At 38.4% G+C, this 23,672-nt stretch overlaps 2 protein-coding genes and 1 pseudogene across 3 annotated transcripts in view; 1 reads left to right on the top strand and 2 right to left on the bottom strand.

The window, feature by feature from the left end:
• LOC140935161 (neuronal acetylcholine receptor subunit alpha-10-like) overlaps nt 1-13,070 on the bottom strand; it is a 36,780-nt gene extending 23,710 nt beyond the window's left edge. Inside the window, exon 1 of the mRNA XM_073384692.1 lies at nt 13,010-13,070. The gene's annotated coding sequence lies outside the window, so the exon portion shown is untranslated. The remainder of the gene's footprint in view (nt 1-13,009) is intronic.
• Nucleotides 5,128-23,564, top strand: LOC140935160 (neuronal acetylcholine receptor subunit alpha-7-like). Of its 2 annotated transcripts, none has more exons than XM_073384690.1 (7): nt 5,128-5,228; nt 15,753-15,898; nt 17,121-17,165; nt 17,812-17,921; nt 20,951-21,031; nt 21,779-21,997; nt 22,531-23,564. In XM_073384690.1, the coding sequence occupies exons 1-7, from the start codon at nt 5,174-5,176 to the stop codon at nt 23,357-23,359; spliced, it is 1,485 nt and encodes a 494-aa protein (XP_073240791.1). In that variant the 5' UTR covers nt 5,128-5,173; the 3' UTR covers nt 23,360-23,564. The 2 variants fall into 2 exon arrangements, with proteins under 2 accessions (XP_073240791.1, XP_073240790.1); XM_073384689.1 differs by lacking the exon at nt 5,128-5,228 and adding an exon at nt 6,145-6,653.
• LOC140935131 (uncharacterized) lies at nt 8,957-9,420 on the bottom strand (annotated as a pseudogene).
• Nucleotides 23,565-23,672: the final 108 nt, after the last annotated feature.

The raw sequence follows: 23,672 nt of genomic DNA, 5'->3' as shown, positions 1-23,672 counted from the left end.
GTAAAAATATATGGGAAATGATGTTTCATTTAAGATGAATGTACACTTGCAAACCTTGAGTCATTATCACCTTTAACAACACAATCACGGTCTCTCTAGTATATATCTTGCTTGCTTTGTTCCTCCATATCCGACTCACCGTGTACTAGTTGGAAGTTACCTTAAAATACGATATTCAGATATACCCATTAGTTAGTTTTAACAGATCTTGAGGAAAACTGTATCGTTAATGAATGTGAATTTGTTTTCTGGGGTGTGTCTGTTGCTTTTAATTCAGTACTCGGACTTGGTTCACAGAACGGGAGGATCGCCGAATCCCGGTGCGTTCTCTATGTTATACAAATCTCTTGTGCGCCCGGTTCTTGAGTACGCTACTCCGGTCTGGAATCCATAGTTGTCTAAGGATGTGCTTGCATTAGAAAAAGTTCAGTTAAGAGCCTCTGGGCTTGCTCTCGGGTGAAAACGTTGGGGATGGAATACGAAGATCGTTTAAGGAAGCTGAAGTGGCCTACAATCGAAAAACGTAGGTTGTTAAATCTGTCTTTAGTTGAATGCTACAAGATTGTTTTTGGCATAAACAACCCAATTTTGACGATCTTTTCTAATTTAATAAGTGCAATTCAACGTCTGCAAACCACCCGTATACCCTATATGTTCAGCCAGCAAAGTGTAATCTATATAAATGTTCTTTTCCTATACGAATCGTGCGGGACTGGTGTAGTCTACAAGATCTATTGTTGAGGTTGGGAGCCTGAACCGTTTTACGAGTGCGCTAAAGCGCTTCCTAAAAGCCATTAGTTGTTCATCTATTGTTTTTATAGTTCGTTAGTAATCATATTTATATTTTGTAAATAGTTTTTAAATGTCCTATTTTTTATATTTCATGTTGTACATAGCTTATGCCTGTTTTATCTTTTTATTTAGGGAAACTTAAAGTCCTCTTGAATAAAGACGTTTTAACGTTTTTACGTTTCAACGAATGTTATGTTATATTATGTTATAAACCGCTTTCAATATCTTAACCGCCGGCGAACAGCATTATAGTAAGGGCTTTTGTAGAAATTCCTGGAAGTGTTCACCGGTTTGTCACAAATGAAATAAACATTATCATGGCGCTTGTCAGCTTATAAGCATTTTGTCACAGAGAAGTTTACTCAGTAACCTGAGTGAGTGCAGGTAATCGACAACATAGTTTTCCAGTGTTTATTTGGCCTTTTTTAGGTGATGAAAAACACATAATGGTGTTTTTGAAAGCAGAAACAATCGGATTTGATGTAATTTACTTGAGAAGACCATATTTCTAAGCAAGAACTGGTAGCTATAATTGACGAATGAGTAAACAGTTAAAAATTTACGTTGAATTTACCGCGAAGCTTAATATGTTTCTCAAAAATATCTAATTATATCTTGTATTTTTCCTTGAATTTCATCATTTTCTCCATATTTTAAAAAAGGAAGACAACTGGAAATTCAAACTTTGTATACTATAACATAAGATATCACAGGAGCTGCGGTGTTCAATTTTTACAGCAGTGAAAACCGCTTTTTCTAAAATTCATGATTGAAGAATCAAAAGACAAAACAAATGGACAAATGGACCAATGACTACACAACATTGGTAATCAGGCTGCAACCGCTGGGAGAGTAACTTTTAAACAACTTCTACGAAATGAGGCAGGTCTCTAAATTGATGGACTCCTCTTAAATACAATTTAACTTCTAAAGCAACTTTACGAAAGAAGGTAACATCGATAACAGTTGCAACTGTTTCGTCAAAGGTCGATGAACAAGTATTGAGGCCGGGTTTAAAGCAAAAGGTTTTCTTTAACCTCAGCTGTTGATAACAATACTTTCAGAAACTGGAATATTTATTTTAAAAAAGTCTTACTTCCTTTTCTCATAGGCTGGAGCACTTGGCGAGCATACGGTAAAGTAGGGATTCCAGAGCAAAGTTGATTTTTTTTGTCTAATATGAGGTGAGTATTAAAATCACACAAGGTAACAGCCACTGTCGGATAATACAGCCATCTTCCATCCTAGCAAGTATAGTAACAGATTTATAATTCTCGCTAATAATTACGGTGGCAAACCCAGCACAAACTGCTACAAAAACTTCAGACTCCTCTACTGTAATTTTCAGATTACTGTAAATGCCGGATAATACAGCCATCTTCTCTCCTTGCCAATAATATACGAATTTATAATTCTCGCTAATATTTACTATGAATAAGAAATTTTAATTACGGTGGCAAACCCATCACAAACTGCTACAAAAACGTCTGTCTCCTCTACTGTAATTTTCAGATTACTGTAAATCAGCTGTTATCCATACTAGGAAGTTCTTGCAATCAAAGAAGTTTAAATTTACAGATAATACAGGAGATGTGAGTTACGGGTGAAAATATTTTTAATTGTTTTGGCATAGTTACAAGCAAATGGCAGAAGAAGTGCCAGATGACAAAAATGATTTAAAAAATAAAATAAAGCATGAAACAATAAAGTCTCTCGTCATGGTTGTATCAAATATATAACTTAATTTTTAAAATCCAAATTAGGTTTATTTGAACAGTTTAAAGACGTTGGAGCCTGGGGATAGTCTGGAAGGTAAGTAGACGCATTTTCAACGTCATCTGTTAAGTTTTATACCAAGTGATTATTTTCTATAAAACAACTTACCAAGAAAGGCTGGATTTAAAATGGTGACCAGTGGATCGGGTGCGATCCACTCGTTTTAGGTATTTTAAACAGTATAAACATTTACGGATGATGAAGCTGTATTGAAAGAAAGTTTAAAGAAACCATTATATTTGAATTTTTTCAAGACGCTTTCAACAAGATCTCGAAAGATCTTTACGCGACCAACAATGATAAGTCTTTCAATGTCCTCGATGCTTGGCTCAAAAAAATCTCTCGAAAGAATTTAAATAATGAGGCAAAGTTTGAGACCGCTTATACAGGACTTAAATAACCAAAGCAAAAATGAGTTCCTTTTCAACACCTTTATCGTCACCACTTTGACGTCACCACGATCGTTATCTTCAGTACTACAGCTTTCAATTCATCATCTTCACCTCAATCGCACACCACAGTTCTGATTACATTCACAGATCCTTTTAAGTCCAGATCAGCGAACAAGTTTGAACCCATGGCTGCTTTTTCGATAACTTGAAAAATATATGAATCTTAGTTCGAATTGAGGGAAAACAGTCAAAAGTCATTAATTAGGAGATTTGCACAGTTGTGAACCCGCAGGAAACAGCTGTTTCAAGAGCCAAACAAGTATTTTGAAGAGAGGAGAAAAAGGCCACTTTCATAAAACGTTAAATCTCCGAAGTTGACTGTTGGCGTCTAACTCAGAAACAAAGCATTTGGCATAATCGTCAGACATCATTTGAGTTTTATGTGGCTGAACGTATAAGCATCCTGTTCAAGCTAAAATCATAAGTTTAGCATCATAGTGCTCTATTGAAGATTTCAAGGGATCAGTCAACTGATTTATTCCTTTCATGGGCTGGCAATTATTAATTAAAAGAATTATAGATGGAATTCCTCCAAGATACCTTGTAAAAAGGACGAGTTAGGTAAGCAGTATGGTATATCGTCATTCCAACAAAGTCTGTATGATGATCAGATGCTGGGCAGTTTTTAGCCGCACGGTTTTATTTAACTATACCAGCAAGGAATATTTCATAATTCTTAGTCCCGAAACGGCGATAGTTAAGTACCATACAAATTTCGTTTTATTTTTTGACATTATCCATCAATCTCTCTTTTTCAAGGCAGAGTGCAGCATGGCTATTAAAAAACAAAAGTCAGTCGGTTTCACAAAAATAACGCTTTTAATTTGCTATCCAGCTGCCGGCGAGTTCGAACTTGAAGCAGTTCTTGTCATGATCTGCTACACTGTAGTCAGCTTATGCGCGGTTTTCTTGCTGGGTTTAGGAACAAATTAAAACTGATACATTTTTTAGTTCGACTTTTACAGGCCGCCTAATTTGCTCTACTGTTTAAATCCAATTTAATATTTCTGTTTTTGTTTTTATCGACGAAGTGAATTAATACCTTTTTAAAACTGAAAGTGCTAAAAAGTAATGGTTCTCGTTAATGGCTGTTTTTCTTCAAAGATGAACATCACAACGACCTGTCTGAATATTATATTTATACGGTATCAATTTTTGCCTGTTTTTTGTTTGTTTGTTTTTGTCTTATTGTTGTTGCTGTTTGTTTGTTTGTTTGGACTTTTTAGAACTACCTGAACTTTAACCCTTAAAAGCCTGTAAGAACCTGGTCACGTGATAACCGTTTAATCTGTGAACTATCAGGTACATCATTAATTCCCTCTGTGTTTTTAGTACTTTAACGCGAGCAAATCTTTTAAACCAAAGGGGTTATAAAATTATAGAGCTGGAACAAAAAATAGAACTAATGCTTCCCAGCGGACTTAATTATTTTCATAACAAACCAAAAATTTTGTTTGCTAAGACTATGGCTGAGTAATGGATTGGTCAAAATCTATAAGTGTTGAATATTTCCGCCTGAAAAAAAAATAATTAAAAGAAGTGATGCAATGTAATTGTTAGAAGTATTTTAATTTCCTGCTCCTGGCAAGAAGAAAATGGTTGAGACAACATTTAATCTCAGAGAAGTTTTCGTTCTTGTTGAAATCAGTGTACGTATGAAACCAATCAGGCAGCTTGACAAAGTCGATTTGCATTTAAGCTATACTTTCAACTCTGCGCTAATCAAACAAAAAAACAGAGCCCGCTCTGCAATTAATTCTCCCCGGAGACAGTGGCCTAACAATAAAAAATTGCATACAATTCAAGTTTTTAATTCAACGGCTATGAACAAAGAACTCTGTTATTAGTCGTTAACAACGTGCAGAAGCGATTTCGCCTGAAATTAAACCGAGATGCTTAAAGTACGTTGCTTGAACCCTATGGTTCACTAACAAAGGCTGCTAAGCTAACAATAAGCGACTCGACTTTCCTGACTTGTTATTAAACGCGAGTTCAGACTTAGCCCCTTGTTCACAATGTATTCAAATTAAAGAAAATAGAAGGATTAGTGAAATTTGTCAAGATCGCACCACACACTTCGTTAAATATTAATTGCTATCTTTAAAAACAGGTGATTGAGGCCCTTGAAGAATACACCTACGTCCGGAAAGAAAATGGCGGGCTGGTATATTCTCGCATGTGTCGCGGTAATCTTGGTTTTACATGCAGGTAACCCTATTCTATCCGCATTTCATTTTTCACTTTAAAACTATTTCTTTGCTTTGCCTTTGTACAATGTCTTATAGACGCCGTGAATAGAGTATCTCACACTGAAGGGGAATCGGAAGGGAATGTAACATTTTATGATTGGCAAATCAAACATAATATCCATTGTGAAAAGGATTAATTCAAAATGCGTTTGAGTTTAGCCCTTTCCCAGAGCACAAACGCTGAAATAGAACTTAGCAATCATCTAGTGCGTTTTCAAATTCGCAACGACTTAACCAAAGAAATATGCGTTGTTGTTGGGGTCCAAATATTTTCATGGAAGCTGCCTGATTCAGATTGCAATTAACTTGAATCAACTAGCTACAGCACGGCTGAAATGCTGTTTTCGAGGAGACGAAAATATTTCCGTTTATACGCAACCCAACTCATTTAAAAATACGACCTTTGTCATGCATACTGGTATGTTTTTGCAGTCTTCTAAAATGTACCATTCTGCTTCACAACTTCAAATACTACACGTCATAGACAACAAACATCAAGACTGATCTGAGTAGACAATTAAACTATTAGCCGAAAGAAAAGCAAAGGTAAAACATAACAAGAAATAATCACAAATGTTGACCCGTCGGGGTTTCCGTCGCAATAAATTCTCTTGCTTCTAAAAACACTATTTTGTGGCAGGGGTTTCCTGGGGTTTAACTACTAATTTACATGCAAACATGTGTTCTGGACTGTTCGAACTGACTGCTTTTCATAAGCAAAGAAAAATTGCTGTAATTCACAATCAATCATCATTAAAACAAGTTATTAATTATTCGATAGCAGAAAAATTATACTTGGTCTAATCACTGTATTGCCTGGCATGCTTCTAGCAGACGAATTTTCTTTTACTTGTTGTTTTGTTTACTTTTGTCCCTTACGGGTTTTGGTTGTCTTTTGGCGAGTGCTATCCGCATGGTTATCGCAATAAATAATAACATTAACCCATCAATAAAAAGGAACCTTTTCATTGGCTGGGAATGTATCCTTATCGGACCAACATTACAAAACCTGTGAACTCTCGACTAGCTAAAAGCAATTTCGTTCGGTGCGTTTACCAGTGAACAGGTGTTATCTTTCCGATTCCCCTTGCGGTCTTTGTATTGTGAGACAGTCTTTCATATTTGCCACTGCAAAGCCAACTGTGAGGGCTGCATACATGATACAAAATGATACTGGCAAATTGTCGTGTGTTTCACGGCGTCTATACCTTCCATTTCCTCCTTGCTATAACCTGGCTCACTCTACAAGGAAAAGGAATCGGTGTAGAGCCGACCACCAATCAGCTATTTGATGATATTAACTCTACCAAAGCATCGACTACGGAACAACCAAAGGAGTTGCTAGCAGACCCCACCAAGGATACCGACAACTTTACATTGGCGGGTACGAAATTCTATTTAACACTATTATGCACTTGAATTTGTTTGCGTTCTGTTGAAATAGTTTTGTTTCATTTATGCTTAATTTCAAAACTCCAAGTCAGAAAAGCAGACCTTTAGAAGTTTTAATTTATGCTTTTAAGATAAGCTGTCGTTTAAGCGGCCTAATGAATGTTTAATAACATGTCACTTTCCTATGAGAAAAAATACAGACGAAGTTGTATAGTATCCTATATAGATATAGATAATATAAAACGTTTGACTGCATGGCGCATGATTGAAAGGTAAATAATTTCATGAGACAAATTTCATGTTATCAGAGTATATACTGTTGACAACAAAATCTCTTCACTAAAAAGTTAAATTGTCTTAAGAGAATTAAACGCTTATCGCTAATTTAAGATAGCCATTGAATTCAGCGAATTTCTGTAATGAGGCAGAGGTTTTGCAAGTCGTTCATACATGATGTTTATCATTGCAATGATGATATATGATTATATATTTAAACTACTACATACGGAATCCTCTCTTTCCGAAACCGCAAAATATTAGAGTTCAAAACGGCTCGGGAGGAGGATATTTGTTTAGAATGACTTGTTTTAGCCAAGAAAAAAACATTTATACAAACAGCATAAGCCACAAAGTGGATTTTTTGATAACTTATTTAAAGTCAAGCTGTTTACCTCAAAACAACTTTATCAGGAATCTGGCATGATTAGTGTCTTTTCTGTATGTAATTTGCTTTGCTAATTTTCTAACCTCTAATTCTTGCTACCCAAACAGGAAGAGATTCCTGCCAACATCTCCGAGAAATTCAGTGAGGGCTGGGGTTAGGGGCTAAGGTTATCATGCATCTGATTGGTTAAAGGCTTGTGTTGCATTTTATTGTCAGGTTACAATTGGTTACTACAATAGCTACACTCAGGGTCGACTTCTCCAGTATGAGCATAATGCCGAGTCACCTACTCTTTAGTAGCTTTTCTCTGTGTGGTTTCAGTATCTTATGAAATTGTCTGAGTTCGCTCTAACAGAAATTTTGGTAAACGCATTTTGCGTGTGACTGTGCGCGCAGGTTGGGTTTGCGGTTGGTGTATCTTCTTTGTGTGGCACACTGTTTGGTTGAAGTCTGTCACCGGGAGGTATTTTAATACGGCAATACTGATTTTCATGGCTAATTATCAGTTCCCCTTAAGTTTCAACTCGGTATTAAATTGTTACTAGAAAAGCAGCACGGTAGCAATGAGGTCATGTGGACGGAGTTTATATAGTGCTGTATAGGCTGTTATATTTGACTACGCGAAGAAGGTTGCGTGAGAGTTTTTCGTACAAACAAAAAAAATAGATTTCCATGGGATAAGGAAATTAAGATAGTTGACCTATCATCGCTATCAACTTTGTCTCAACAAAGGTAAAAAAATTGCATAAATATAGAGTCAATCTAGTTCAAGTCAGAACACCTGACATACTTATTAAAGATCTGTGAGAACAATAACGTTGTTTTTAGCCAAGAGTTTACTGAAAGTTAACGGTTCCGTATGTATGAAAAGAATCTCTATAAGTCGTTAACAAAGTATGTAGAACATACTCAGTCATGGTTGTAGGTCTCGAAACAAAGAGAAAACAACTAGTCAGTACATCAATTGTGAAAGTGTTCTTTGGTGCTACGATTAGTTTTTACATATACATAAAGTATCATGATATTTCATACAATATTTGCTCTACAAATGTAAAATTTCTGTCTAGTACCATACATTTTTCTTTGCTTAAAATAACGCCCAGTGAATTTAAATAGTCTTTTCTGCGTAAGATCCATTTTTTCCGTATATCTTATGTCATGAAAACATTTCAAGAGGTAACTTCACATCTTTCAAGCTTTGACGCGATTCTCCCAACCCCTTAATTTTTTTCATGTTAATACATCGTGCTAGAGCAAAATTGACGGGGAATCACGTAGGAGCTCAGATACATAGGTAAATAAAAATTTACTAGGGTGCCATTATTTTCTTAAATAAGCTAAAAATTTAAGCATTTCTAGTTGTAGCATGTGATGTTTTGTGCAGAGGTCGGTAGATGAAAAGCAATGTGCAATTTGATGCAAGTGCACAAGTGCAAAGTTGCCGTCGGTCTCTATTTATTGTTATTGTTATTATTATTATTATTATTATTATTATTATTATTATTATTACTATTATTATTATTATTATTATTATTATTATTATTATATAAGATATACCAGTGTAATGGGGATTGATTTTATCTCTAAAAATCCGAGTCTTAACTATGGACTTTGGGAGGCAAAGAGGGTTTCTACTTGATGGAGAGGACCCTCCTGAGAAGGTGGGCTGTAGAAAGGACAGTTATTTTCTGGAGTTCGTGTATGTTGATGTTGCCAGGGATTTTGTTGGAGTAGTTTTCTATGTCCTTCTTGATGGTACCAAGGGCTTCCACAACCACCGGGACTGTTGTTGTTTTGAGCCCCCTCATTCGCTCAACCTCGATTTCCAAGTCTTTGTATTTGGTAAGCTTTTCCGTGGTTTTGAATGAGGTGTTGGTGTTGTGGGGTATATAGTCATGTCAGTGACAAGGCAGGTTTTATCCTTCTTGTTCTTTAGCACAACGTCCGTCCTATTAGCTGCTATGGTCCTGTCACTGTGGATGGGCATGTCTCACAGAATAGTGACGCTGTCATTGTCGGTGACAGTCTTGGGTTCATGCTCATACCATCGTTCTTTCACCTCAATGACAAATTCTTTGCAGATCTTCCAGTGCATGTGTGCAGCTGCTTTGTTGAAGCGGTGGATGTATTCAGTTTTAGCCAGTTCAGGGCAGCCAGAGACCAGGTGGTCCATGGTCTAGTCGAAACGGCCACATAATCTACATTTTGGGTCTACGTCAGGCTTCTTAAGGATGTTGTGTTGGTACCAGCTGCTTGTTGCGAGGCTTTGGTCTTGAGTTGCGATAATAAAACCCTCGGTTTCTGCCTTGAGGTCAGCTGCTTTTAGCCATCTGTGGGTCTTGTCTTGGTCCACGTCAGCCTGTTTCACCCGTTGTAGGTATTCGCCGTGGAGCGCTTTTGATTCCCACTTGGACCTAAACTGTTGGCGACCCTGGTGTTTGGCCATGGCCTTTGTTCTGCAGGCATAGGAGGTGTTCTCCTCATCCTCTGCAGGTGGTATTGCAGGCACTCCCAGTTCCCGACTGAACATCATTGACTATCTGCTGATGGAGTACAAGGATTTCCTGTCGTCATGGTCTTTGACAAAGTGGAGAAGGGTGTCCTGCGCCTCCTGGAGGCAGTTATCAAGACCGATAGTGGTTGACTTGTAGGAAAGCTCCAGCTGTATATATGAGCCTTCTACCTCCTTCAGTTCTGGGAAGGTACAGCCTGTCCACGTCAGATTTAGGGTGGTGTATCTAGTACGTGGTCAGGAACTTCCTAGTCCTTGTATCAAGTTTTGCCAGCCCTTGTAACGTCCAGTTTATGATGTTAAAACTGTAAGTCACCACTGGTACTGCCGAGGTGTTGATGGCTTCAAGTTTGTTTGCGGAGTTCAGCTCAGACTTGAGTACCATCCTCATCCTGCAGTAGTACTCTTTCCGGATCTTCTCTTTCATCTGAGAGTGCTGGACTCCGTCTCCGTCGCTGACTCCGAGATACTTATAGGTACCTTCCTGTTCTAAGTCATGGATGATGGTGTTGACGTCGAGCTCGATATTACTGGAGTCGGCTAGTCGCCCTTTCTTGAAGGCGGCCTTGGCGCACTTGTCCAAACGAACTCCATGCCTATGTCGTCACTGAAAGATTTGATGGTCTCAACAGGCCCGTTTGTTCGTCGTAGGGCTTCAGATGATCCATGTAGAAGAGGTGGCTGATCTTTCCGTGGGAGGCGTTATACCCATAGCAACTCTAGTTCAAGAGGGAGCTTAGAGGAGCAAGAGCTAGACAAAAGAGTAGAGGTGACAGAGAGTCTCCCTGATAGATGCCACTTTTGATTTTGATAAGTCTGGATGTCATCATGCCCTTATCGTGGTTTAGGCGGAGGATCGTCTTCCACGACTTCGTGTTTTCCTGCATGAAGTGGGTGATAGTGGGGCAGATCTTGTAGAGTTCGAGGCTCTTGACGATCCAGATGTGGGGCACCCTGTCGAAGGCCTTCTTGTAGTCAATCTAGGTCGTGGAGAGATTACGGCTCTTGGATCTCACCTTCTCAAGGATTGCTTTGTTGATGAGGAGCTGGTCTTTGCAGCCATAGCTCCTCCGGCGGCATCCTTTTTGCTCTTTAGGGAGCAGGTTGTTACTTTCGACAGGCCCCTTCTGTAATGATGGAGGTCAGGGCCTTGTACATAGTTGGTAAGCATGTGATAAGCCTGTAGTTTTTAGGGTTCCCTGTGTCTTCGAAGTTTGGTATCAGGATAGTCACACCCTCGGTCAGCCACTCTGGGGACTGTTCTGGGTTCTTGAGGATATTGTTGTAGGCATTGGTAAATTGGTGGTGTATTCCTGAGTTGGGACATGCTGGTTTTCTTTGGCTCGGTCTTGGATCCAGTGAGCAGCATCATTATGGGTCTTGCTGTTCTCCCATATTTTGCTCCAGAATGTCTCGACCTCTACGAGTGAGGGAGGGTTCTGGGTAGTGATGGCTTTTTTTTTCCAGCTCTCTGTAGAGCTTTTTGGCATTGTCCCTGAAGGTCTTATTTTTCTGGAAGAAGTTCGCCCTTTTTGTGTATTGCCTTAGCCTCTGTGCTTTGGCCTGGACTTCTTGTTTTAGAGACTCTTTTGTTTTGGTCGTGTTATCTTGGTTTTTTATGCCAAATTTCTTCTTGTTCTTGTCAGCTTTGGTATTTTTTACATTCGACCCCTTTTGTAGTTCTTCCATACAGGTAAAAGTAAATCATAATTATTTTACACTAATATATATAAAGCTTCGAGTTTAAACCTTAAAATAATTTGGTCAAAAAGGGTTTCACTTAGCTTTTCGTCTTTCTTCGTTGCCGCGTATTCATACGACGAAGTCACGGCTCGAGGTTGTCCGCTGTAGTAAGAAGTGATTCCATTTGCTTTTATTGAAATGGATGGATGAATTGAACATTGATCGCTCTTTTTGATATACAAATTATGTCAAAGAGAAAGTAAAATCAATTATTACAGCTGATTCTTAAGTCGCGGCACAAGCCGATCAATAAAATAGATTTACAAAGAGAGATAAGAACTGTTTTTACTGAAAAGAAAACAGCAACTTAATAACAGCTGCAAACCACTAAGCTGACACTTATGTCAAGTTAGGCCCCTTTCAAACGAGGAACTTCCTATGAGTGCCGAACAACTAGTTTAGTCGATGAAAGTAATTAAATACGGCAGTTGATTTAGACGTCGGTACGATGCTGTCGACTTTAGCTCCGTTTGTTGAGAATATTTCCTCAGACGTCCCATCTCAAAATAGTTGCCTCTCGAATTAAATTAGGTAAATGTGAAAATCGACGATTGAGGTGGGTAATGATAACAGTGTCCACTATTACTAAAATCCATACATACCGCAATTTTTATATTACCACATTATATTCCTAGCCATATGCACCACACAGGTAAAAAAAGAGAGTAAAAAAGACATTTTAAAAAAGGAAAAATAATAAGCTTAGGAAAAATTTCCTTCAAGGGGATTCGAATCCGGACCCTCAGAATCAATTACAACTAAAAGTTAACGCCTCTATCCACTGGACTAGCTCGGTTAACACAGACAACGTGGATGTGCAATATCAGGTTGCACCTGGGCTCCCAAACTACTAACTGTAGCAAGAAAATGTGAGATTTAATATTGGTTTCCCTGTGGTGCAGCCGGCGGTCGGCGGTCGGTGAACGGTCACGTGATTACCAAATTTTCTAGGATGGATAGATTTTCTTAGCTATGGGGCTCCCCTCGCGCGCGCGCGTGGAGCTCCGCTAATATGAAACTAGAACTAAATTTGAACATTGAGTCCTAAAACCTGGTCCTATTTCCAAATAATACCTATCTTATTAGTTGTCTAATGTTTTAAAACCAAGATATATTCACAAAGTCGATAGAAAGTCGAAACCCATTAATGTCTAAATCTGAGAAGTGAAGAAGAAGCCTTTTTCAAACATTTAAACTATTGCTACAACATAGAATATAGTCAATAAATTCAGTTTGACAATGAATAAATAGGCATTACTTTGGACCTAAGAGGATCTTGCATTTCGACAGAAATGCAGAGAAGAAGGTATTCCATTCGATTAGCACTTTTAAAATATTAGTGCTGAGGTTTGACAAGCAAACCTTGCTCGTGACAATAAAACTGAGGTAATTTCTTTTATGAAACGGGAGATAACTATTCCTAACATACCTGGAGAAGCAGTGTTTTGTCTCCCAGTCTTCCTTCTGTAAACACCTCTTTCTATAAGAATAGCAAACATTTCATCAATGAGCTTGGTCATTGTGACTTAAGATTGAATAACTTGAGAAAAAACAAACGCAAAATGTTAGTTTTATATCATAATTACCCTTGTCTTCATTTTGTTTCAATCCATTAAAATCATAGGTCTAAAAAATCTTCAGTTTTGACATCAAATTGACGTCGACAAGGCTTTCAGCCACAAAACTAAAATATAACCTTTTTAATATTTTATTACTTTATGCTTGTGTTGAGCGTTTCGTCCACAAAAAGTAAGTGGGACAAAATTTTTTTATAATTTTATGGGGACCTTTGTACTTACAGCACAACCGTATGAGACGATTCATGAGTTAAATTTATAAAACCATAAATTCTTCTCTGTATACTCACACACCGCCATTATTATTACTGTATGACGTCACTGGATTAACCCCCGCGGTTTATCCATTATGTTTCTTTCGACTCCTGCCACGATCAAAGAAGAACTTAGTGGGAATATCATCTGTCACTGCCGAGCAACGAATTAGGCTTCTTGAGAAAGCGACTCAACACTCTATTATGAAGCTAACATACGCGCGATGAATACTCTGCAATATTTCAAGCAAACATAAACAGTTCGTAAAGAAAAAACTTTACAGAAGGATCTAAATGTATCGGTATTGGCGATTTCTCTTGTTGTGCAACTTTGCTGTAATTAATTTCACAACGACAACAGGTGAGGACCTAACCCTAACCTAGAACTGTTGATTTGGCGTTGCTTGACAATTATTCTAGGTATAAATTTCTATCTTTACGTAAATATTGCCATCTTAGCCTTTGTTGTCACAGTTAGGTATACTTTCCACGAATTTATTGCTTTTAAAATTTTCCTGTTAATAATATTTTCTTGTTATGACCAAGTTTGAGGTCTTTCAATTACATCCCCATTTTCATAATTTTTACCAGGCAACATAAGAATCGGAGATCTTCTAGATAACTAAGCTTGCCTTTTTTCGTTAAATCACAAGAGACTGACCAAAGCGCCAATTTTATTTCAGCTTATCTTGGGAAAAATTAAGTTTACAAAAAAGGCGTAAATTTACGCGTGTTTTGATATGTTGCTACCGCAAATTTATTCAGTTTTACTGTTACGTTTTAATCCAGCATTTAAAGCTTCAGTGAATTTTTGTATCAAATTTAATCACACACGAAGAACAACTTGGAAATTCCTCTTAGTGCGCATTCAGATTCAAGATAGCTTAGTGTTCTAAAAACGGGGATAACTCATCGTTTTCAAAACGTTTCATTGTTTAGCATTGCTGAAACCACCCAAAGGAAGAATTACCATAACTATACATTAAATAGATCGGACTATTGCTGTTTTTCAATATTTGTTTTATCACAACAAACATAATGAGACTTCAGAACGTCTTGAACATGTTTATTTTTATTTTTCTTGCTAGTTTATTGATAAAATGCAAATCAATATAATTTCTATTCACTGGCATTAGATTTCTTTTCATATTCTTGCTAAAATATGAAACTAAAATTTGAAACCCCTGCCTGTAAATCGACAGGGATTAAAACTTAACGACAATATTGTCTCAGTAGTTAAAAATTGGTCACTGAATGTTCAACTCTAATTTGCGCACATCGTGGTTTTTAAAAGACAATAGAACTATCCTATATAATGCACTACTTTGGTAAAGAAACCCGCGCCAGTCAGTGAAAAACGATATCTGAATGCGGCAGATGTTTCAGGACCAGAGTTGCAGAGAGGGAAATTAAGCACATAAAAAAGTTTTCTTAAATTAAGAGTATATTTTTACTGTTCCACGTTCGATAATCTTGGACTTTCATGCAGTTAAATAGTTCCTTGTTTAGAAGAACAGATATGGATTTGATGGCGCCATTTGCTAAAAGGATATTACGAGGGTCTCATCAATTTAAAAGCCAAGAATTAATTTCAAATTCAGGCCAAAATGAAACATTTTTGGCCAAACAGTTAAACATCTATCATTTTTTAAATCTTTATCTTTGGTTCACCTCATGGTCAATGAAATTCTCACTAAAACAAGCGTTTGGAAGGCGATAAAACTGACGTCTGACGCGTGGATGCTTACGTAAGCATGTCATTCAAATGCCAGAGCTAAAATTGTTCGAATTTACCTCATTATGTCGTCCTTCGGATGGCTTTTTTTAAGGGAATCTGAAAGCAGTATCAAAGGTTTCCATATATAAAAATTAATTCAAGACCTTTCCAAAACATAGAGAATCCCATTTATTACCGCGCAATTGCTTGGAATGAATCACGGTTGTTAAGGCTAAGCGTGAATGTCGAGGAGTTCCCCTCATCCCAATGTTAACAAACGACAGCATACAAACTCTTCAAAAGAAATTTTATGGAAGTAGATTTTCTGGACACGTAACAAAAATCCATGAATGTGGCAACATGATTAGAATCATGGCTTAAGCACCTTTGCGAAAATGGCCACGTTTTGAGCCAAACCGCCAGACCAGTCGTTCACTTGCGGCATAGTTCTAACGGACTCTATATTTTTGTCTTGTATCTCCAAGAAATTACCAATTTTTGAGCTAATAAATCTATGTTATGTTGTAGAATATCATTACAGTTCTTCTATCCTTTAATAATCGCAATTTCAGTTAAAAACATTTAACTAAGTGTAAAAACTAAGTAGTTTTGTTTTTATCCTAGACGCCGTCAAAAAAAGTGACGATGATGAACTAAGACTAGTAAAAGACCTATTTAATAACTACAGCAAGGAGGTCAGGCCAGTAAAGAACAAAAAGGCTGCAATCAAAGTGATATTTGGAATCGCTTACACGCAACTTGTTGAACTGGTAAGCACATTCAAAACTGTTTGTGTTCAAGTTTGAAGTCGAAGTCAAGTTTGAAGCCAAGTTTGAAAGCGATAAGTTGTTGTCGCCCAATTTTACAGACGTTTGTATGGTGGGAGGCAAGTTCGTGCACCCCACGATGCAAACGTCAGTAAAATTTCGCGACTTAAGGGAACTGTTTCTTCGCTCGCTTTAGACACTTCTAAACGTGGCAAGTTTACTAAAGTTAAAGCAATTTTTTCAGCAGTGTCAACTGATTTCCATCAAATGTAACCGTGAAGGGTATATTGAATAACAGTTAAAACCCTTCCTAACCTGTAATAACTTGTATTACCATACCCATAGGACTTTGTTGGTAAAGTTGCTTACTTTGGTTAAGTAGCAAATCACACTGGCAATAAAATCATTGACAATACATACTCATGTGTTGTCCACCTGGTACAACTGTCTGAAACAAGTCAACAAAATAATTTCACCCGGTAGAACCAATGCGGAAATATGCCTTCTTCTTCCGACAATATGCATTCTTCTACTCCTTCAGTTTCAATAAAATATGTCAAATGGAATTTCACAAGGAAAACGAAAGGGCTAAAGCCAAAGATAGGTTTACTTACAACATTTGTCCTGATAATTCTCGTGGGAAGTGTTAAATGTTAGAAACGGAAACGTTTTAGTAAGTTTTGGTACCTACAATCCCGTCTAATTTTCCGTGTGATGGTAAGTTCTTTATTTTCAGTACAGGGCCCAGTTGTTCAAAGCTGGGTTAAGATAACCCAGGGTTAATGCGAGATTTGAATTCAGATTTGAAAGCTTAAAAAGCATTTTAGTTTTAATTCTTTTTGTCCACAAGTTGATGGTTGGAAGTTCTAAAAATTACAGAGAAATTATCCGAGAAAATGCTTTTGAACATAAGAAAAAGAAACCCGGGTTAAATTTAACCCCGGGTTAAGCGCTAATCGGCCTTCGAACAACTGGACCCAGAAATGTAAAGACCATTTCCTCAGACCCCTGAGCCCGCGTAGAGACCATTTTGAGCACCATTTCTTCCATTCAGTTTGTACAGCAAATGGCGAGCGAAGCAAGCCGTGAAAGAACTCATCCCTCGCACTCGCGTCTCCTTCCGCGTGCAGGGCTCTCGCGTGAATTCTCGTGACTCTCCCAAGTGGAGGGCTTGCTCGCCGGCTAAACGGCATCTTTTAATTTACGCCTTATTCTTCATAAACAGGATGAAAAGAATCAGGTTCTTGTGAGTAATGTGTGGATAAGACAAGTAAGTACATAACTGACTTTTCTATAGAAGTTAATTTTAAATTATATGGAAAGTGAGAATTTGGGTCTAATTTTTTGTACAAAGCTTAATAAAGATTCATTTTCGTTTCTAACAATCAACCCATCAATCAGTCAATCTCCATCATACCAACAAGATCTAAATCAATCTCTCACCAACTAATCAATAACTGTTGGTTTAATCTTTCAAGTCCTCAGTCATCCATCTATCCACAGGCGGTATTTAATTTATCAGTCCATACATTATCCTTTCATCCATCGATCTATTCAAACATCCATCAAAGAGGCAAAGTATAAATCAACACCCTTCTCTGATAATAAATAGAAAAGCTCCAATCTATTTAATGACAGAAATTTCCTAAAGATTGAATTGCTGAGCACCAAAGCCCGGGCGTGGTGCACCTGAGGGTTCGCACTCTAGGTGCCTGAATACGCAAGCCCACGGATATATCACTAGGAATAAACTCCTTTAAGGTCTTTTGATTGAAATGAGCCAGCAAGGCCACACGCATTCATGAAATCACTAAATCGTATGTTCAAATTTCGTTCCTCAGGGCTTAAATTTTTTTTTCATATCTACTCCACAAGAGTTAACCAATGTAAATTTATTTGAAATACGTATTCGACAGAAATGGAACAATCATTTGTTACGTTGGAATGCATCTAATTATGGGGGAATAAAGTCCATCAACGTGGATCCCAGACTCATCTGGCTTCCAGACATAGTTCTGTACAACAAGTAAGTGAAGATTATCTTCATTCAGCTATCGACAATTGTTGGTTTTCACATGACGTCCCTAAAATTCAAACTAAAAAACTACCGATCCTACCGATATTTTACTTTCACGATGCATTAGAGCAGCTGAAAACTAAGTTTCACATAAATTTTCGCTTCAAAAGGGTTCTTGGTTTTGTGATAGAGTACGCTTGAATTTCTAAGCTTTTGCGTGACGCGAAATTTACATGACGGGCAAGAGAGCTGTCACGTAGGTTAAAAAAATGACGTATTTCAGTAAATCAGTTTTGCTATCTAAATAGTTCATGTATAAGAAAAAGAATTACTTCAATGTTTATGAGTTTCTCGAATAATAAATTCACGCTTTTGTAGCAAAACTCGGTAACAGATGTTTTTGTTGGTTTCCGTCCGCCATGTTGGAGCTCATCCAGGTGAGCACCAGCACGGCGTCTCCATACAAATCTCTATAAAGTTTGGGTAAAACATTTCTTCACAGGGTCCAGAGGAGTTACGTGAGAACAAATGAATTACTTATTTAATTTAAAGTTTCACCTTGAAAAATGTCTATACCTGTCGCTTAGCACGATTAATTAGCCCAATGGGATCTTTATGAATCTACTGTTAAACGATTTCTTCGCTTCTTATCTATCGACTTTGTTGTTCGCCATTTTGAAAATCAATAACCGCAAACCATATCCTCGCTGGCGCACGGCACATCGCCCGAAGGGCGACCGAGGCACGAAGGGCCGAGTAAAAAAAGCGGTAAGCCGATCTCGCGAGCCCTCAGTCTCTTGGCTAAAGAACGGTGTAACGAAACTGTACCACGATCAAAATAACCCATTTTTTCAGAGGTTTTCGACGGGTTTTGATGTTCTAACGACAAACACATCTCCTCTGGACCCTGTGATTTCTTCGGATATCTCGTATACGAAATATTCCTCTGAACTGAATCTTGGCGAGGGTCTTTGCATATCTATAGCTACCTCCTTTCATTTTCCAGATTCTGGACTTCATCTATTGAACGGTTTTGATTTTTATTCTGATCTGTTTTAAATGGCGTGACCCTGAAAACCAGCAATAGTTCTACCTTTGCATAGGCAATCTACTGTTAGGCTATTTCCCCGTCTCTCAACGGATGCTGCGCACGAAGTACTAGTTAACTAATACAAAGATCCCTTCTGGCGAGGAAACAGCATGTAGTCTACCTGCTGGTTGTGAAAGGCTTGAACCTTATTTCTCAGTTATAATAAAATACACTTTTAGTCTTTATCAAGCATGGGAATGCGAAGTACCTGTTCTGCATTTCGGCGCTGTCCTTATTTAGCTAACCCTGCGGTAGCCGGTGAAAAAAGCTCTAAGTTTAAAAAAGAATTGATTAGAAGTCTAGAAAATCAAAACAGACGGGCAGAATGAATGGGGAAAAACGTAACTGTGGGACATAAATGAATCAGGAAAATTATAGCCTTCGAGGAAGTTCTCCAATTGCAAATTACTGGTGACCCCTCGTTTCTCTCGATTCCGAAAGACAAGGTTTGCTTAAGGGGTAGAAAAAAATGGACCAGTTTAGGTTTCTGGGAAACTGCCCACCTACCCCTCCCCTAAGCCAAGCTTTTAATTTGCCCTAAGTGAGAAGTAAGAATTAATGTTGACTTAGGGGAGGGGTAAGTGGGTAGTTTCCCAGAAACCTTAATTGATCCTAAAAGATAAATTCAACGGTGACAATAGCATAGGTCACGCACCAATATTCGGTGGCTTAACCGGTTTGGTAGGTTTTAGTTCAGTTATATCTTAGTTAATTCGCCCTCCTACCAATTAAGCCACTTAAATAATAGCACATGACCTATCCCACCACATTTTATTCATGAGTCCATGAGATAAAGTATGACGCCATCGTCGGTAATATATTCCTGCGCAAAAAAAGAGGTCTAACCAGAGCGCCATATACTACTGGTGCCGATTGTTCAAATGTTGGAATACACCATCCACCAGATAAATCACTATCCAGTAGATAGGTATTAGAAAAACCATTTGCGTTATCCCCTGGATAGAGATATATACATTGGATAGCGTATAGTAATCCACCTTTTGAACAACTGGGGCCCGGTGTAGATGTGCTCATCTCCGTTCGCGTTCCAGAGATGGTACCAGCACTAGCCTGTTCACCTGTCCACGGGTTATATTGCATGGGTATGCTCCCATTGGTCTGAGTCATTGCTTTGGCAGGAGCCCATAGACATAGGCTCCAGCTTTGGTTATGACTTGACTGGCACAACAAACACACTTCGCTTTCCGAAAGCAACCACATTAAGGTCGATTTAGACTCCGTGAGTGTCAATCAATCAATCAATCAATAAAGCTTTATTAACGGTATCACTTCATTAAAAATGCTCTTCCAGTGAGCCGTTTACATAACAAAATTTTCAGAGAAACTACATTAATGCTAAAATATATCTATATATTATAATTAATATCCTATAATTAATTACACAAAAATCAATCAACCTTAAAGGTACATTAAATAACTAAAATTAAATTCTATCTCAACTCCCTCAAGGCAATCCCTGGTTCAAGACAAAGATAGGGCAGACTTGAAAGAGTTGAGATTTATCTCGTCTTTCAGCACATTTTCTAGGCCATTCCACATGACTGCTTCCCTATAGCTAAAGGCCCTCTTAGCAGCTTCAGTACGGGACCTTGGTACAAAAATGTTGTTCGAGGCACCTCGCACGTTGTAGGAATGAACCCCGGAGGTTGGTTTAAGTGTAAAAGATAAGCCGGTCAGACTACTCGAATCGAGTCGAATTGCTTACAAGTCATATTGTACCCAGCCAAAAATCTCCATGCAAGAATTAGTTGATCGAGTACGAATATCCATTGGCCGGGGGCAGAGGAAGAGATACTGATAAGCAACAAATAAGATAGATATTTATATAGATATTAGAAAGATTTTGTGAGCAAGGAATCAGCTACACTAGATTCTCTACGAAAACAAGAGCTCTGACATAAAGTAACTTGTGTTCCACTATTTTCAGTGCAAATACAGGAATAACAAGCGGTAACATGGACCAGTTCAAGACCAGAGTGATTCTCACTTCTGATGGTACTAACCAATGGTAAGCGTTTAATATGGGAATCCACCTATGAAAGTAACAAAAATTTTACGATATGCGGCAATAATTCTTAAAAACAAAAATTAAACAGTTTTAACTGCATCTTTAGATAGTCAACTAAAGTGAAAAAAGAACTCCTGCTTGTGGCTTTTCTCTGATTTTTCATGACTGGCGACTTTCTTCTGTTAATGTCTTAGAGCTGAGAGATATAGAGGATGTTAATGCTACTTAGTTGTGGGGCGATAAAAATGTTTTTTCCGTAGCACTTGTGCCAGGAGCTACTTGCGAAGACTTGGAGACGGAAACACCTCTTGTTTGAGGGCCCTGTATAATCGTTCTTGCTGCCGGAGTCCTTTTTCAAGCTCCTTTTCTTTACGGTCTCCGAAGTCCGGTCTTTGATCCTCCTCGAACCCAGAAAGATAAGTGGGGGCTCATTTTCCTCAACAACGGCTTGTAATCGAGTTTAGTTCCTTTCTCAATCGGGGTGGAATGCGTCAGATCCTGCTCATCAAGACCATCTTTGTATTTTTGTTCAAACAGGAAAAATGGTAGGAGGGAGGGGACGTAGACCCCGGTAGTGTGGCCAACCTTCCTTGGGCTGGGTGGGTTATCTGTAAGGAGAGATCTTAATATAGAGATAACCTCATAATCCTCCTACAAGTGGTGTAATGGCTACCTGTAAACAGTGTATGTAATACAACCTGGGTAATAAGAATTTAGAATCTGAATCTGATTCAATATCTGATTTAGGTTTGCTCCCACCATTCTTCGAAGTCGCTGTGCCATTGATATCAAGTTCTTTCCGTTTGATGATCAGAAATGCGATCTTCATTTTGGTTCGTGGACGTACGATGGACTCAGAGTGGATTTGATAAATGCCAGCACTGGTGTCGACCTGGCTTCTTACATGGCCAGCGGCGAGTTTGAAATGGTTGAGGCACCCGTCAAACGAACTATTGTCAAATATAGGTAAGGTCAATTCCACTGAGAAACCTCATAATGGGTCATAAAAAGCTTTTATTAACGAGAATAATAACAAAAGCTTATAAGTACATAATTATCTTCTCCGCATAACGGTTCGCCGGCGTCGGTGTTAAGAAACCCAAACGGCAGTAAGTAAACCAACAGTTGGCTAATTATTTATTTTGATGCTTGGCCCGGCCAGTAGTTGAATTCGGGACTTCATTACAATCTTGTCGTGTCCCTACGGAAGAGGTTCTTGTTTAATAAAATACATAATTATTTTTTAAAAAAATGACTACAACAGTGTCGTCCTTCAAGTTTAGGCCGGAGGAATATGATAGTCACTAAGGCTTTTCAGAAAGGTTTCCACTGTATCTTCTAAGTTCAGTCACTAGTACCCGGTTCCTCCCCCGCCCCCAGCCTCCCCCTTTCATTATAAATATCCCCCGGTATTCTTTTTCAGATACAATGCGTGCTTGCTCTCCTTTCTTTCTTACGTGATCCAGCACTTAACCTTTAATCTCTTTAATTTTCACTAGCTGCTGCCCTGAACCTTACCCAAACGTGATTTTTACGCTTCACATCAGAAGAAAAGTTCTATTCTACTTTAACAATCTGATTGTGCCCTGTTTTCTTATCACGGCTTTCGCACTTTTGACCTTCGTTTTGCCGCCAAACACCGGAGAAAGGGTAACCCTGGTGATCACCACGCTCCTCGCCATGACTGTGTTTATGCTGATGATTGCCGAAAACACTCCGACCACGTCCGATGTGACTCCATTGATCGGAAAATTCTTCGTGGCTTCTATGGTGGAGATAGGACTGGCTCTGATTGCAACCTGTTTTGTTTTGAACCTCTACGAGGCCACGGGACCAAGTTCTGAAGTCCCACGATGGATTCGTGTATTACTAATCGATATTTTCGCGCCGTTACTTCTAGTTGGAAGGCCAAAGCCGAAGCCAAAACGAAAATTCAATCCGTCGGAGACCAATCGGAGTAACCATTCGTACAGCCCGATCTTGACCGAACACAACGGAAATAATCTGGAAATGGAATGTGGCGCAAAAGATGTTCTAGTTGTGGCACCAAAGGTGGGTGACAAGGTCCTAACGTCCCGAGATTTCATCAATTCTGTGCATGAAAATAACATCCGACACAGGGGAAATTCTACTCAGGAAAAACTACTCGAAGGAATCAACGTACTTACTGAGCGTGCGAAAGAACAGGAAAAACAAGATGAAATGAAGGAAGAGTGGGAATCAGTGGCTAAAGTTATAGATCGGTTGTTCCTGCTACTTTTCATCGCAACAGTTGCGATATCAACGTCGCTCATCTTTTTACAAAGGCCCAGTTATGCTACGATGTAAATGAACCAAAGGGCGAGAGTATTTCCAAGAGCTGGAGTCTAGTTCTAGTCCTCCCAGTCCTCTGCGTAAGAGAAGTTTCATAGCCTAATGTTAACACAAGGCCTTCCCGACTGCGCGTGCCTCAAAACAGCCAATGACATTGATAGAAATTTCCTGAGAGTATTGTTTCAAATCTAACTGAATTAAAAAAAGAACAGTTTGCTGTGAAGACTAATCATTGATTATTAAAAAGTATACGAGTATATTTGAAAGAGATGATAAGGGTTTTATGTACGTATCTCTCTACAGAAAAAGGGGGAATTGTGAAGAAGAC

Source organism: Porites lutea, chromosome 4 (assembly GCF_958299795.1).
Source record: "Porites lutea chromosome 4, jaPorLute2.1, whole genome shotgun sequence".
Taxonomy (NCBI): Eukaryota; Metazoa; Cnidaria; class Anthozoa; order Scleractinia; family Poritidae; genus Porites; species Porites lutea.
The sequence above is the reverse complement of the archived record's forward strand: the minus strand, read 5'-3'. Positions and strand labels throughout refer to the sequence as shown.

What these genes read in the sequence shown, in the direction of transcription:
- LOC140935160 (XM_073384689.1), top strand. Translation starts at nt 6,437, where the DNA reads ATGATACTGGCAAATTGTCGTGTGTTTCACGGCGTCTATACCTTCCAT. An exon ending in ACACGCAACTTGTTGAACTG is followed by an intron (nt 15,899 to 17,120) that starts GTAAGCACATTC and finishes CTTCATAAACAG; the next exon opens with GATGAAAAGAATCAGGTTCT. An exon ending in GTAATGTGTGGATAAGACAA is followed by an intron (nt 17,166 to 17,811) that starts GTAAGTACATAA and finishes CGTATTCGACAG; the next exon opens with AAATGGAACAATCATTTGTT.